This window comes from Pyxicephalus adspersus, chromosome 2 (genome assembly GCF_032062135.1).
Source record: "Pyxicephalus adspersus chromosome 2, UCB_Pads_2.0, whole genome shotgun sequence".
Lineage (NCBI taxonomy): Eukaryota > Metazoa > Chordata > Amphibia > Anura > Pyxicephalidae > Pyxicephalus > Pyxicephalus adspersus.
In genome coordinates, this window is record NC_092859.1 from 107,366,770 (window position 1) to 107,381,775 (window position 15,006).

At 37.4% G+C, this 15,006-nt stretch overlaps 1 protein-coding gene across 1 annotated transcript; it reads right to left on the reverse strand.

Moving 5' to 3' along the window:
- Positions 1–2,519: 2,519 nt before the first annotated feature.
- HSPA14 (heat shock protein family A (Hsp70) member 14) lies at positions 2,520–14,992 on the reverse strand. Its single transcript, XM_072401754.1, has 14 exons — positions 14,855–14,992; positions 13,750–13,830; positions 13,573–13,655; positions 12,545–12,593; positions 11,747–11,852; positions 11,561–11,651; positions 10,733–10,837; positions 10,202–10,363; positions 9,396–9,551; positions 8,126–8,228; positions 6,989–7,204; positions 4,853–5,026; positions 4,320–4,390; positions 2,520–3,363 (listed from the first exon to the last, which is right to left on the reverse strand). The coding sequence occupies exons 1-14, from the start codon at positions 14,909–14,911 to the stop codon at positions 3,285–3,287; spliced, it is 1,533 nt and encodes a 510-aa protein (XP_072257855.1). The 5' UTR covers positions 14,912–14,992; the 3' UTR covers positions 2,520–3,284.
- Between the last annotated feature and the right edge of the window lie 14 nt (positions 14,993–15,006).

Below are 15,006 nucleotides of genomic sequence, written 5' to 3' on the forward strand. Positions count from 1 at the left end.
ATGTGGGGCTAAATCTAATGAGTGGCTGGAATTCCCTCTTCACTGAAATAGCACGGCTATTACAATTCCCTGCGTCAAAAAAATAAATGCGGAGCTTAATGTTATGAGTGGCTTGAAGTCCCTCTTCACTAAAATAATGACAGAAGTATCACCAGGTGATTTCTAGTTGTTCACAGAAAAGTTTTTCTGCATCTAAAAAAAGGCATAGGCAGAGAGGCCGCTGGTCTAGAGATGCGAGTGATGCCGGGAATTGTAGTAGCGGCATTGTACTCACGTCTATAAAACAGCAGCTTAATATGAATTGCAGCGGGCCCACTGTTACTACAGTAATACAGATTGCGGGAGCGGTGGGTCAGCTGCAATTCATATTAGGAATTCTTTTATGGGCCAAAAAACAAAAAGGACGTGCCGGGCCAGAGTATAACAACCCTGCTATATACAATGTACAACATACACCTCACATCATTCCTATACAAAATGTACAATATATACCTCACATCATTTCTATACAAAATGTACAATTTCCACCTCACATCATTCCTATACATAATGTACAATATACACCCTGATGTATATAAACCTCACTTTATTTCCATACACAATATAGTATATAAACCTCACACTATTTCTATATTCAATGTACTACATACACCCTGCATTATATAAACCTCACACCATTCCTTTATGTAATGTACTATATACACCATGAAGTATATAAACCTTACAATATTCCTATATACTATGTACTATATAAACTTCACATCATTCCTTTATACACCCTGCGGTAAATAAACCAATAGAAATAAAACACTCTATCTTGTGTGTTTGAAAATAAACTTTTTAATTAAAACCCTGCTGTGTAGCTGTCCACCTATCCATACAGACCTGGGAGCTCTCATGTCTAAGTTTCTTGACATTCAGTTAGATCAATGTTTCTTACCAGGGTTCCATGGAATGCTATGGGTTTGTTGTGCAATGAGCAGTCTCTGCCTCTCAGGCGAGAATAACTGATACCAATGATATTTTTGGCAATCTGTAAGGGTGACAGTCTTCCCACCAGCCAGCAAGCTAATATACTGTGAACAGTGGATGTAGTAACTATAGTAGGCATTCCCTGAAGACCTTTTCGAGGGTTCACCATGTTAAAATGGCCAAGAAACACTGATTTTGAGGTTATCACAATATTCACAGACCTTCCATGTCATCAGGTAAACTTAGACCCCAAAAAGGTCTAATAAGTCTCCTATATTCACTGGTGTAAGCATTATAAATAATCAATGTGTGGCACCATTAAGAGACCACTTTCTAGCTTACTCTGAACCACTGACCACTCTTACACCACTGAACTGCACCCTCGGGTGCTACACACTACATAGAATATGAGCAGCTTAGTAACACCTGTTGGAAAATCAGTGGCTGGCAAGGTGCACGGCATGAATGACCCCCCACCAAGCAAATTACATCAGAGCTTAGTACCACACCTTTAATCATTTACATGGGGCAACCCAAGAAATGACAAAGCTCCCAGTGCAGAGCCCAACTGGCCCATAGTAAGTCTTTAGAGACAGCCAATGCCAACAGCTCTGGACCTAGAATGCAATCCAGGACTTGTTTTCAGAATATGGCCTGAAAAGTGCTGTACACGGAACCAAGTGCCTGGTGTCACTACATTGCTATTTCCACACCAGCTTGTTCCAGGCATGACACTTTGACACAGAAGAGCTGACAGAAGATCCCCATCCCACTAAGACACTAGCAAAATCTAAAGCACGCTGGTGTTGGGAGGAAAGAAGCTAGTAATAAAAGGGGAAAATCCAGGTTGGTCTGCAGGTTTTAGTTTATCAGTGTCCTATCCTTCTGCAAGCTTCTATATAACCCAAAGAAGGAAATAATTAGGCCTATGAATGTCTTTAAATGATTACCAAAGTTTAAGTGCTGTTTCATATTGGGGCTGATTTAATAAAGCTCCCCAAGACTGGAGAGGATACACTTTCATCAATGAAGCTGAGTGATCCTGCTAACCTGGCATGGATTTCTTCAAAGTCATTTGCTAGTTGCTAGTCATTTGCTAGTTGCGGCAGGCGGCAGACAGGAATCTATTCAAATATCTGAAGATAAACCAAGCAGAGAATGTGGTTGCATACGATTTTTATAGTAGCAGTTTGTATACGGGGAACTGAACGCTGGGGTAAAATGTGTACAAGATGCTTTATTGAAAATAAATGTGGAAGCAAAAAGTAATAAATATAATTAATTTACCATTTTGCAAGGTATAATTCCTGTTCTTCTGTCACCTTCTTTCTAGCAAGGCAAAGAAAGCAAGCATTGTGCAGGGGCGGAAGGTAAATATATTGCTCAACTCCCCCTCCCCAAAGGTTTTACCTTATTTTACTAAAGTGTGATGGCATGGGGAGAATGAAAAAATAAAGTGACATTGTACACTGTACTGTACATGCGCTACAAACAGTGAAAAACACAAATACTATATAGATTAAAAAGTACACATCAAGAAAACAACAGAAAATGCCAAATTCTTTATATTTTGATATATATGCTGGCTTTTACTGAATACAATTTATATAAACTACATAATACCTTTCTGTGAGTCAAACAAAAGTTGTTTTTTTTTTTTTTACAAAAAAAGAAATGCAACAGCAACATAAATGATAATTAGTCTGTTTGTAGAATACTAACAAACACAAAGGTCTCCAAAAACAAAAATGTAAGACTTAGGGCTCTATTTATAAAGCAGGGAGTCTGACATTCCCTGGAAAATCAATTACTGCCATTGAAACACATGGACACATTCCACCAGGGAATGTCAGAATCCCTGCTTTATAAACAGAGCCATAAATTATAGAACTAGTGTTTGTAAAATGGACAAATCTAAAAATCATTGACAATAATTTATCTTAGTGCATCTGTGAGGACAGCTCCCATGGAAATATTCACAATTATGAGAATAATACCATGTAAAATTATAGCTATGTTATACTTCTACCTGAAGCTATGTCCCCCAGAGCACTTTAAACACCAACAACATGAATACTGAAATATTCCCAGATAGTGAAAAGAGTCCAGAAACCTTTATAACATTTTCACAAAAAAAAAAAAATCACTGTTTTGACCACATGATTTCAGATATCGTTGCAGCATTTTTAAGGAAACCAAGCAACAAGGATGCACCGTTCTATGCAAGCTTTCTTGACTTGTGCACTACTGATGCTCATCACATCTTCCAAAACATCTGGTTTTCTATGTGGAATGATAGATAATTATAATCATTAGGATGATTCTTCTACTGTAATCATCTCAGATTTTCCAGTGTCTTTGTCAGTGCAAGTTACATGTAAGGATCCATCCCTGGGGGAAAAAAAGAAACATATAAAGTGATGGGAAATAAAAAGTAATTTGTATAATAAGCTCAGCCATGTGGTTATTTTAAGATTTTACACACACAATATTGCATTTTATTGTGTTAATAAAAAAAGTAGGTAATACTTCTATAGGGATTTTGTATGAAAAATGAAGCTGTTATAAGTGTTATGTGTTACAGTTACATTTTGCTATATATACGTGGAGCACTGCCCCCACCCACATTTGCCCACATATGGTGGTCATCTAATAACAAAGAGATTTAGATTACAACTCTTGTCTTGTGTATGTGGTCAGCATTAACAATTCCTAATTACATGTGTGAGACAGAGGGGGTCAGTTGCTCAAAGAAACAGATATAGGGTTTGCTACATAGAAACTTGGGGGCACACACATGCATTATCACATCACATTCCTACACCAACACTGGCACAAACAAAACTACTTAATTAACAAACTGTTGTTGAATCATACCATTTACATTTAATATTGGCTATTATATAATTTAGCCTGTATTTGATGCTAGTTCTGTTATTAAACATATCTTTGATCTTGACAAAAGAATAAAAGTATTTTAGGTCCTCATGTGCCTCTAATCCTAAATGGTATTTCCCAGAGTTATGAAGTACCAAAAAAATAACATTCAACAGGCTAGCTCCCACAGTTGTTGCCCAAGCCTTGTTCACGGAAGATTGAGTCAGCAAGATCTTATACAATCTGAAATCTGTATATTTATATCACAAGTTTAATGTAAGATGAACTGGACTTGGTGTAAAAGGCTATGAGAGACTGCTAACTCTTGGTGTCTGCCAGTCCCTGTGTCCACGTGTAACCCCTTGGATCATAGACCTAAGCTACATACAAGGCTTTAACATTTTCTCAGGTTAATACAAAGCTTTGCCCTCTTTTCTAAACTGCAACAAAACATAGAAATTAAACATTACCTCTTCATCGTCAGTACAGTGACTATATCATGAACTCCTTTTTCTTTCTTTTGCAAATCTTTAAGTACAATCTGTAAAGAGTAAAACATTTTTATTGGTCTCTCCACATCCTCCAGGGTTGAATATACTTAAAAACACAAAGTAAAGACAACAATATGACAATTAAATCTAGCACGATGAAGGGTTAAACAAATGTGTAACAAAGTATTTTCTTTCATGTTAAACTTAAGAAGTAATACAATGTCAACTACTTCAAAATATTTGAATTCTGTCTGAAAATCAACACAAAACATTTGGTTCATCGGGGATTTAATAAAATTGTCATATGATAACATCAACATTAATCTTCCATTTTACCTTAAAAAAAATCATCTAGAACTTTTTAGATAGATTTTTTAGATGGTTTTTGTGCTTTATCAACTATCAGCAATTTGGAAGTAATATTCCCTTATGAGATAACTTTGTATACACTAACAACTAAAGTATCAAATGTATATTTTAATGTCTATTTAACACGATATATAGTTACTTACTTGTGCAAATTTGCTGCTTTCAGAAATATTTGATTTAGGAACAGACTCGTACAACTCCAAACATACAGAGGTGATGGATCCAGATGCTTGTAAAGTATGCTGCCTACGAGCAGGAAGTGGGGTTCCTGAAGGCAGCAGTACAGTATACTTCTCAGACCCGGACTCATCAGCTTCCTGTCAAGATAAAATAAAAAACTAAAAATGGTAAAATCTAGATATTTAACATTAAATAGGAAAGGTCTAATTGCCCTTTTATCCTCAAAGAAAATACCTATTGGCTATCCCTTTTGGTTCAAAGTTACAGGTTCTTTCAAAAGAAACCTGCTCTAGTTCCTTAATATTTAACAAAAACATGGACTCTCTTCTGTCCACAAGTGACAGCTCTGGTGTGTTATGATTAACTGCTCAGGTATCCAGCATTGAGTTTTGGTAGGAAAAGCAAATTCCACACTCATCATAAAGTACCCAGTATCACACTTCACTCCTAAAAGCAGAAAGGTGTGACCAGAAAATGTTATTAAATGGAACTTTATGCTGTGCCTGGCATTATTTAGTTTTCATAAAAAAATATTAATATTTATTGGTAACCAAGAAGAACATGGAGGCTCCCATTCCTGAATTCTTTAATAGAATATCAGTTGCTGGCTTTATTACTTTCCGGGACCATGACCCTAAACAAATGAAGATAATGATATTTAGAGCAGTTTAGTTGGTCAAGGTTACTGACTTTTTGTTAGCCTGTGCATAAGCATTGCTAGCCAGGGAATTAGTGCAAGTTAAAAAACAAGCACAGAAAATGGGAACAATTAAAAGATATATAGAGCCACTTTTATAGCTTTAATGGGGTGGACAAAAAGTCAGCATGTCTACCTTGAATACCAACATTCTCAAACTGGGGTAGGCATTGACACGACACGACCCTGTTGTTTCTAAATATAACTAACTGCTAATCTCTGCTAAACACTTATTTTCTGTCCATTGTGCCAAATCATTTTGTCCAAATCCTTAACAATAAACAAATATACAGATCAGATGTTCTGGCTTCACTGGCTGTGCACTTTCTTCAGATCTGACTGAAAGAAAATCACCTTTCATTTTCAGAAGTTTGATGTAGTCCAAGTACTTGGTTTTTGGGCTGGATATACAAAACTGTACCTAAAGTCTCCCAGAGACCTCTAAATTAGTTAAACATGCAGACACAACCCAGACACAATAGGATCTGTCCATAAACTTGCACAATTGGATCAGCCAGACGTAAATGTGTGAAGATGACAGAGAGAAAAGAAATCCCTATAGCTGGCATATTAACAGTGGTCAGACATAAAATCCTGCACATAAATATCTCAAGGTTAGCCATTTCAGAGAGAGCCTGGGTTCCCAACAACATGTCACTATTTTCTGATGCATCCACATCCAACCAGACAGAGCAAAATATGTTATGTCTGCCAGTACCTCAAGTATGAATTAAATATGAATTTGAAACTCATCTAAGACAAATAAAGAATATTAGATGGAATAAATAGATAAAAGACATCCAGTATATTAGTTCTACATTAATATTTAATTTGCTTTCAAAAATGATGCTCACTTCCCATACTCTGCATTGTTTCTATGTAAATATTTTGATTTATGCCTCTGTGTTGTTTCTCCTGGGCCAGTTACAGGAACAAATTTTCAGATTATGTTGAATTGTGTCGGCAGCCAAAAGAAATACCTAACTAGAAAAATCTACAAATTGTTACCAAAGTTTTTTTGTTTGTTTGGTTTGTGTAGTCCAAGGAACTAAGTCTGCATTATTGTTTATATAATTTGCAAATTACCCGTTTTGCTCAGGGTATTACTTGACCTTATCACATGGAACCTGATCTAATTTAGAGTTTTTTTTTGCATTGTGCAAAGGTATGTCAGGTTTAATAGTAGTGGTCTAGATCTCAAGCATGCTGTCCACACAGACCTGAAGAGCTAGCACATGATGTATGTATGTATAGATTATTTTTAAGAAGCCTGACTCAGCACTTTTCCTTACTCTGCAATACTTAAGACCCAGCATGTCCCAGTATGTATGAACTGCAGGCATGAAGAATCTTGCTAAAAGAGTAAAATGATTTCAGATAATAACCGAGCAGTAAAACCAACCTTCACTAGTATGTCGCTAGCACAGCACTCAATGGTAATGGAGTCCAGATCAGTGGACAGGTTGTCTTTCCCAAGCAAAATTCCAGCTTGTATGGCAGCCCCAATAGGAATGACCTCATCAGGAGGTATGCTGTTTAACATTTCCACTTCTGGAAATAAGTCCTTTATTAACTGCTGCAATTTTGGGATGCGAGCAGATCCTCCACATAGCACTACCTAAAAAATAATGGATAGGGTCAATAGTTATTAGGTAAAAATGCACAAAACTATGTAGAGCCTAATGTTAACTTTTGGATAGTATCAAGCTCCTTAACTACTGGTCCCACCTACAGATTTACTTTGCCACCATCCTAATATGTAACTGAAGGGATTATAAGAGGGATGGGGCAATTACATAAAACTGTTTTTTTACAGGTTTACAAAAAAGTCATGTAGAACAAAATAATTAAGGCTTTAGGAATCTTGGATTCATTTTACAGAACAACAATAGCCACATATAGACCATATGCAAACAATTAATAAATATTAGGTAAAATGTTTTTGAAATATTTTGGGGATTTCAACCTGTCTGAGTAGCTTCAGTCCCAAACTGCAGGAACCTAGAGGTCCTTTGCATGTTTTATATATACAGAATGTCCCAAAATCTCCAAGACCCAGGCCCCTCTGTAATGCAACTTATTACTTGCTATAGTACAGTCTCTCAATGGGGAGACTGGACTATAGTTCGATATATGACAAATAGGCCAGGAGATGTAAGGGAACTCAATTAGAGCTCTGCAACCATCACTACCATTCTAAGGTTTTGTTCGCACTAATAGGTTTCATTAACATACACCATAAACTTTAGTGTGCACAGTTGCCTTTGACTAAGCCATTCGGCATACTGTTGTACAACAAACATGGACACACAGCCGTTCAGTGTCATGCCCTTTGCAGCCATGCAAAACAAATGACAATGTGCTTGCGTATAGTAAAACATATTACATTGCTGTGGTGAGAACGAGCCCTCAGGGGGTTAAGATTCACTCTCATTCTTACAAATTACATCAAAAGTTTCCCAACATTAAATACAAAATTTGTAATGAAAGGTTTTAATGTAATAAAAGTATACACTGCAATAAAATACAAGATTCACACCTGATTCACATCAGTAGTTTGAAATCCAACCTCTTCCAAAAGCTTTTTGATAGGGTCCATGCACTGAGTGAACAGAGAAGAGCACATGAGCTCAAAACGAGCCCTGAAAGTAAAGGAAATAAAAATAAATGACTTATAAAAAAACGTGTCACAGTTTAGAAAATTGTGAATAAAAGCAGTTGTTTAGTTGCTCATGAAACAGATATAAAAACACTGAGATGACCAGCCTAGAAGAATGCTCTCACTGCCTACAGGGTTGTTAATATTATGGGAATATCCTCAGTCACCTAACAAATTAAGCACCGTGTGTAAAAAAGCTGACTGCTGCAGTGATAGCAGTTATGGGCAGCTGCTCCATGCACACTCCCCACACTATACTTCAGAGCTGTCAGATCAGTTTACACATTGGGCCCGATTTATAAAAGCTTTCCAAGGCTGGAAAGGATACACTTTGTTCAGTGAAGCTGGGTGACACAAACCTGGAATGGATCTGGTGCAGGACTGAAAACATTTGCTAACAAATAGCAAATGAATTTTAGGTAATCCATTCCAGGTTTGCTGGATCTCCCAGCTTCATTGATAAAAGCGTATTTTCCCAGCCTTAAAGAGCTTTAATAAATCAGGTCAGTGCCTTGCTGGGAGTCAGAAGCAGATATGACCTTACAGGAGAGGGGGAGAGCATGAGTAACTGTGAGAAGTCTAGGAAGTGGATAGGTCCAAAATTGGCAAATTTTCTAATATATAGCCTTTCTCATACTTTTTAAACAGCAAACACTAAAATAAAACTTTCCCTGCTGATAAATACTGCAACAACACACAAGGCATTATAGTGAGAAGTAAGTTGTCAAGATAAGAATTAAAAAAAATTACTAATAAAAAAAGAACATTACAATTAAAATGCCTAGGGCTGCCAAATTCCATGGGCAGGCAATGAAAATTGAAACTGCTCCTTTACGTTGTTTAGTGGAAAAGTGACCCACTACATTGATGATCAGTGTGGACAATTCCCCTTACATAGGTAGTAAGTCAAGGGTCCTGGTACACTGCTAGTCACTGGGAAATACCATTATACTGGTGGTCATTGTGGAGAATGCACCCATATCAGATCATTAGTGTTGGTGGGAGCTTATCTGAGAGTCAGAAAATGCTTATTATTCAAGGATCCCCTATTATAACTCACTTTGTTTTTTTTCTCCAAAACTTTTAGAAAAAAATGTTCTTAAAATACTGGTAATGTGAAAATACACATAATGGGAAAACATCAGCTTACCTAGAAACATTGCAATCAAAGTCCATTCCATCATACAATGAATCAACAAAACAATTAGCACTTCCTAAAGTGGACAAAGAGTGTTTAGCTGTGTCAGCACTGTTCATAAGTTTCATCATTGCCCGGGCATTTCCTTTAATATCAAGTTTGTATGACCTACAATAAAATAGAAAAAAACGGGTTTTACAAAATGAGTCAAGTCAATAATTAAAGAGAAAAAAAAAGGCAGGCTGTATATGCACTTATATAATCTAAGCATACTACATGATTAGGAATCAGTATCGTCTTTAGGCTGCGAATGCTTTGCAAACACAGCCTGCTTCTTCAGTCTTTACTAAACCCCACTGTTCACAAGGCCAAGTCTTCCAAATACAGCCTTTCTTACTCAATGTCTATTGAATCTGGAGATAATCATATTAAGATCATTCCCCTCCCCCCCCCAAAAAAAAAGGTACCCTCACAAGCATCTGGTAATTAAAAATAAATAAGAACCCTAATTTTTCTTTTTTTCCATTCTTTGGTACTTTGTTAAATCAGGCACCATTACATTAATTGCACGGATAGTATCACCAGTTTTAGGATTCTAAAAATATGCTGGGTTTTATAAAAAATGACTCTTTTTTTCTCTTGATCTATGCTTTCAGGATAATATTAAAAAAAATGCTGAACTGTGTTAGTCAGGAACTCAACTCGCTTTGCATTTAACTTAAAATTTGAGTGCAGCTAGGTTTCTGTATGAGTGCAATATATTGTTTTTTTTTTTAACATCCCCTTTGCAAATACTAAGGGATCTTAATATACCATACCTCTGAAATTCAGATGCCAGATATTGGGCTAGGGCTTCTGTGAAACATACTCCTCCAACACCGCCATAAGTCTTTGTTGCAAGAACGCGATATATTCCACTGTTGACTTCAATCACAGTGACAGATAGTGATGTACCTCCTAACTTGTACACCAATACATTGCTGCAATCAATAGGAAAAAAGTTTGGAATGTGATATACAACATGAAATTTCACAACAGTAACTGTAAATCCAATTACTTACATACCCATCTAAAAAACTTAAAAGACCACTCTAATTAAAAGATTATGATGTACTGAAAAAGTGTCCCTATTTACAATTTGAGAAACAGATCCCTTTAGTAAGGAGTAGTTTCTTTAGAAATAAGCTTTTAGCTGATTAGGGGTTAATAGGTAGTATTATTACTACTAGTAGGTAATCTACTTAGAGAAGAAGGAATATTTTAAATGGATATGGTGGATTTGTAGGGTTAAAAAGAATAAACACAAGATTTCCCCTGTACATAGTTCTTTAGACTTTAGTTTGGCTTACCTTTTACCAGTAGGTGAATCCTGGCCAATACCATATGCTAGGAGAGCAGCGGAGGGTTCATGAACCATGCGCAAAATGTTGAATCCAGCAGCTGCTGCTGATTCTCTGTCAAAAGGAATGCATAAGGAAATCCATCAAATTAATGTGGTTGTATTCAGCCAAATTAAACTTATCAGCCCAAAGCTCCCAGTCACTGTCAATGTCAATAATTATTATTATCATCAAGAATTTTTATATAGCACTGACATATTACACAGCGTTTTACAACATCCACTGTCACGTCACTAGCTGTCCCTCAAAGGGGCTCACAATCTAATGTCCCTACCATGAGACATGACACATGACTAAGGTCAATTTTGGGGGGAAGTAATTAACTTAACTGCATGTATTTCGAAAATGGAAGGAAACCGGAGTAGCTGGAGCCAAACCCACGCAAACATGGGAGAACCTGCAAACTCCATGCAGATAGTGTCCTGGCCAAGATTTGAACCTGGGACTCAGTGCTGCAAAGGCCAGAGTGCTAACCTCTGAGCCACCGTGCTGCACATCTAGAATTATCTGCTTAGACTGCATCCATCCCTCCTTCTAAGTCCTCCTAAAATGTTAAAAGACCATTATGGAGAATTTGTAAGTAGGAAGGGGTAGATTAAAAGTCAAATTATTTATTTCAGCTATCTATATCTCTGGATCTTCTGGTTTTGGTTTTGACATGCACTAAAAATAACCTTCACTTACAAACATTTTTATATGATGCTTTGCTTGGATTTTCTACGTTTGTGCTAGGTTTTTCATTTTCAGCACAAACACAGTTTACTGTTGGTTACGTACCCAAGAGCCTTCTTCTGACTTGAACCAAAATCAAAAGGAACTGTGATGACCACATCATTGACGTCTGATCCCAAAGCTGACTGGGCGGTCTCTAAAAATCAATTAAAAAAAACAAACAAAACATGTTGATGCTGTACAAAAAGAAAAGTAAAGAAAATGAATCATGAATTACTATGTGAGAATTACCTTTCATTTTACTGAAGACAAGTTTAGCAGCATCTTCTGGGCTTACAAGTTTCACAGTATCTCCTGTATCTATTTCATATCTTGGTTTTCCTGCTTTATCAACTATCTGGAAGAAATTCAAATTAAAAATGATTTTTCACTTCATAACTTTAAATAACAAATTCAAAGCAAAGTGTAACCACTGATAAAGATTTGTTTTTCAACAATACTATAGTTCTAATTACATACAAATTGCAGCACGGTGGCGCAGATTTTAGCACTCTGGCCTTTGCAGCGCTAGGTCCCAGGTTCAAGTCTCGGCCAGGACACTATCTGCATGGAGTTTGCAGGTTTTCCCCATCTGCATCGGTTTCCTCTGGGTACCCCGGTTTTCTCCCACATTCCAAAAACATGCAGTTAGGTTTATTGGCTTCCCCCTAAATTTGACCTTAGACTGTGTTAATGGCAAATGGCTAAGGTAGGGACATTAGATTGTGAGCCTCTTTGAGGGACAGATAATGACATGACTATAGACTTTGTAAAGTGCTGAGTAATATGTCAGTGCTCTATAAATATTGTATAATATTAATAAAACAAATATTAATATACCTTGTAAAAGCAAGATAAGCACTGACCCTGAACAAGCCTGCAACCAGGGAAGTGAGCGGACATCTGATATGCATGTACTTGTTTCAGGTCAGAGACTGACCCATGTAGTAATAAAATGATAAGCATGATGGTTTGGACCATGCAAATGCCCCATCCCTAAAAATGTTTAAACAAGGCAATCAAAACATAAAAACAATTATGTTAACTTACTGAACATTTGCTTTCAGAGATATGCATTTGGGCCTGTGGGTCTTCAAATCTAAAAAAGAAGGAAATAGGACACATTAGATTATATTAATAGTAGAGCAGCTCATAACAAACAATTCTTTTTTTTCTAAATAGCACTGTATAGATCTATAACCAAATGGGAGCTAACAGCCAGAGCTGGGCAAAACCAGCAGCTTTAGAGTCAATGGAATAGACTTACTAAAATATTGATTGAATGAGCAAAATAATAAGGGATCATTTACTTAGTGAACGAGGTGGAGCTTTGCTGAGTTCAACCATTCAGGCAACTGTTTTTTTCCATTTCCTTGTATGTGATTGGGTATTCTTTGCAAAGTACACCACACTTTCACTATGATAAGTGAATTTTACTTTGCAGAGTATTAATTAACTTTCCCAAGTGAACAGCCTAAACCCTTTTAGTAAACTAACTTCAATGTTTATTACAGAATTACAACTGAAAAGGAACAAATTAGTATAAAAGAAAGCCCAAATACCTTAAACAACCATAAGCTCCTTGACTGCACAGTATAGGTCTATCCATATTCAGGGCCCAAATCACTTGAATTTAAATAGGCAAGGTCACGTGGGGACCCTGGTCACTTGCCCAAATCTTAAATGCCAAATTATAAGTGCAATGGGAACTAATCCAGGAAATTACATCAAGATCACCATCATCATTCTCCTCTCCTAACATCACTGATGAAATTCACCTTCTTCATCTGTCTGAAACTAATCTGCATTTATCTCTCCTTCTACATGTACGTCTCCCATTTGGCCTGCCAAAATTGCATCCCTGTGTATCCAATTGTTTTCCCCTGCAATCTTCATCTGATTGTGTATGGTACGTCTCCCATTCTGTCTGTATTCGCCTTTCATTTGCAACCCCTATTTAATGTACAGCGCTGCATAATATGTTGGCGCTATATAAATCCTGTTTAATAGTAATATTAAATATAGCTCCCCAACTCTATAGGTGTCCATCACCACTGTTAGAACGATTTGCAACGTACCTTCTCCCCAATATCTGCTTCACTTTCACAATAGTGTTTGCTGCATTTCTCACTCTGCTCTGTTTTGCTGCCAAGCCAACAATCTGAAAGGATAAAATATGGAAATAAAAAGCTAACCTTAGCTGGTTGTATGTAAAACTTGTACAACAATACAGGCTATGAAACTGACTGCCTTACCACTTCATTTTCCAAGAACCCAACAACAGCAGGTGTGACTCTGTCCCCGGCATCATTGGCCACCACATCCGCACGGCCATCCTGGAAAAGGACAGAAAAGATTGGGTCTATGAGGTGCAAACGCAGTGAATTACCGGATGTAATGTAAGAGCCAGCGGTGTTAGGAGATTCTCCTGAAGGATGGAGAAGGAAGATAGTGGAAGTCTTCTGTTTTAGGCTTTTTATTTACATTTACTGTATTTACAAATGTGAGGGTCGCCAATTATAAAACCAGCAGCCATAGCAGCTTATACTTTCCCATCGTTGGAGGAGTTTTAAGTCACTCCTAGTTGGAGTTATTCTGGGTCAAGGCTTTTCTCAAGTGGTGACAACGGGGCATCAGCACCAATTTGTGGAGGAAGGAAAGCGAGTCACATGTCCTCTTTTACCTCATATATATAATTCAATTGGACAAAGGTTATAAATCCATTCAGGCTCACCAAATGACTCCGAAAGACCTTGTACAAGTTGGGATAACATCCAATCTGTGCTAATAACCTGTGCAGAGATCTGCGGATCTACCTATTACAGGAGGAGTACAGGAGGGGGCGGATACCAGACCAGTCACTCTGCACAAGGACAGGGGGCAGCAGTGACCGGTCTTATTACAGGAAGCTCCTATACAAGTACAAAAGTTATTTCATGGTGGATTACTGCGGAGATGTGGAAAAATACACAACGCATACAAAGTTTTAAGTAGGGATACACATTGCTTTAGAATTTGTAAGCCTGCTGCATGTAAAAGATAAAAGCACAGGGGCCCTTGATATAGCCAGGACTGGGGCCCTATTGTGTCACTGTACATCACTATTACAGCGACATTTGGAGCCACAGAGAGCCTTGTACAGTGCTCACAGCTTTATATTAGGTTGTATAGTTTTATTTGCCGTTGCTATGGGTTACAGATATGTGCACACCACCACTGCACAATACATAAGCCCATAGCATGCATGGCTGCCAACCTTCAATGTTCTATGTATACATATGAATGATCACCTGACCCCCATCCAATCCAGATCACGGACCAGCAATAACCAATCGCTGAATGTTCCCCAAATCCCCTTACCTTATATACGGCCACACACGCACACGTGCATCCTAAGTGCACACCGATCGCCGCCATACCGGTGTTTGGCAAAGAGAAAATGATTCCAACCAATGCACTGATAGGATAGTTAGAGCTTACATCCAATGAGAGCACAGAAAGAAGATCACATT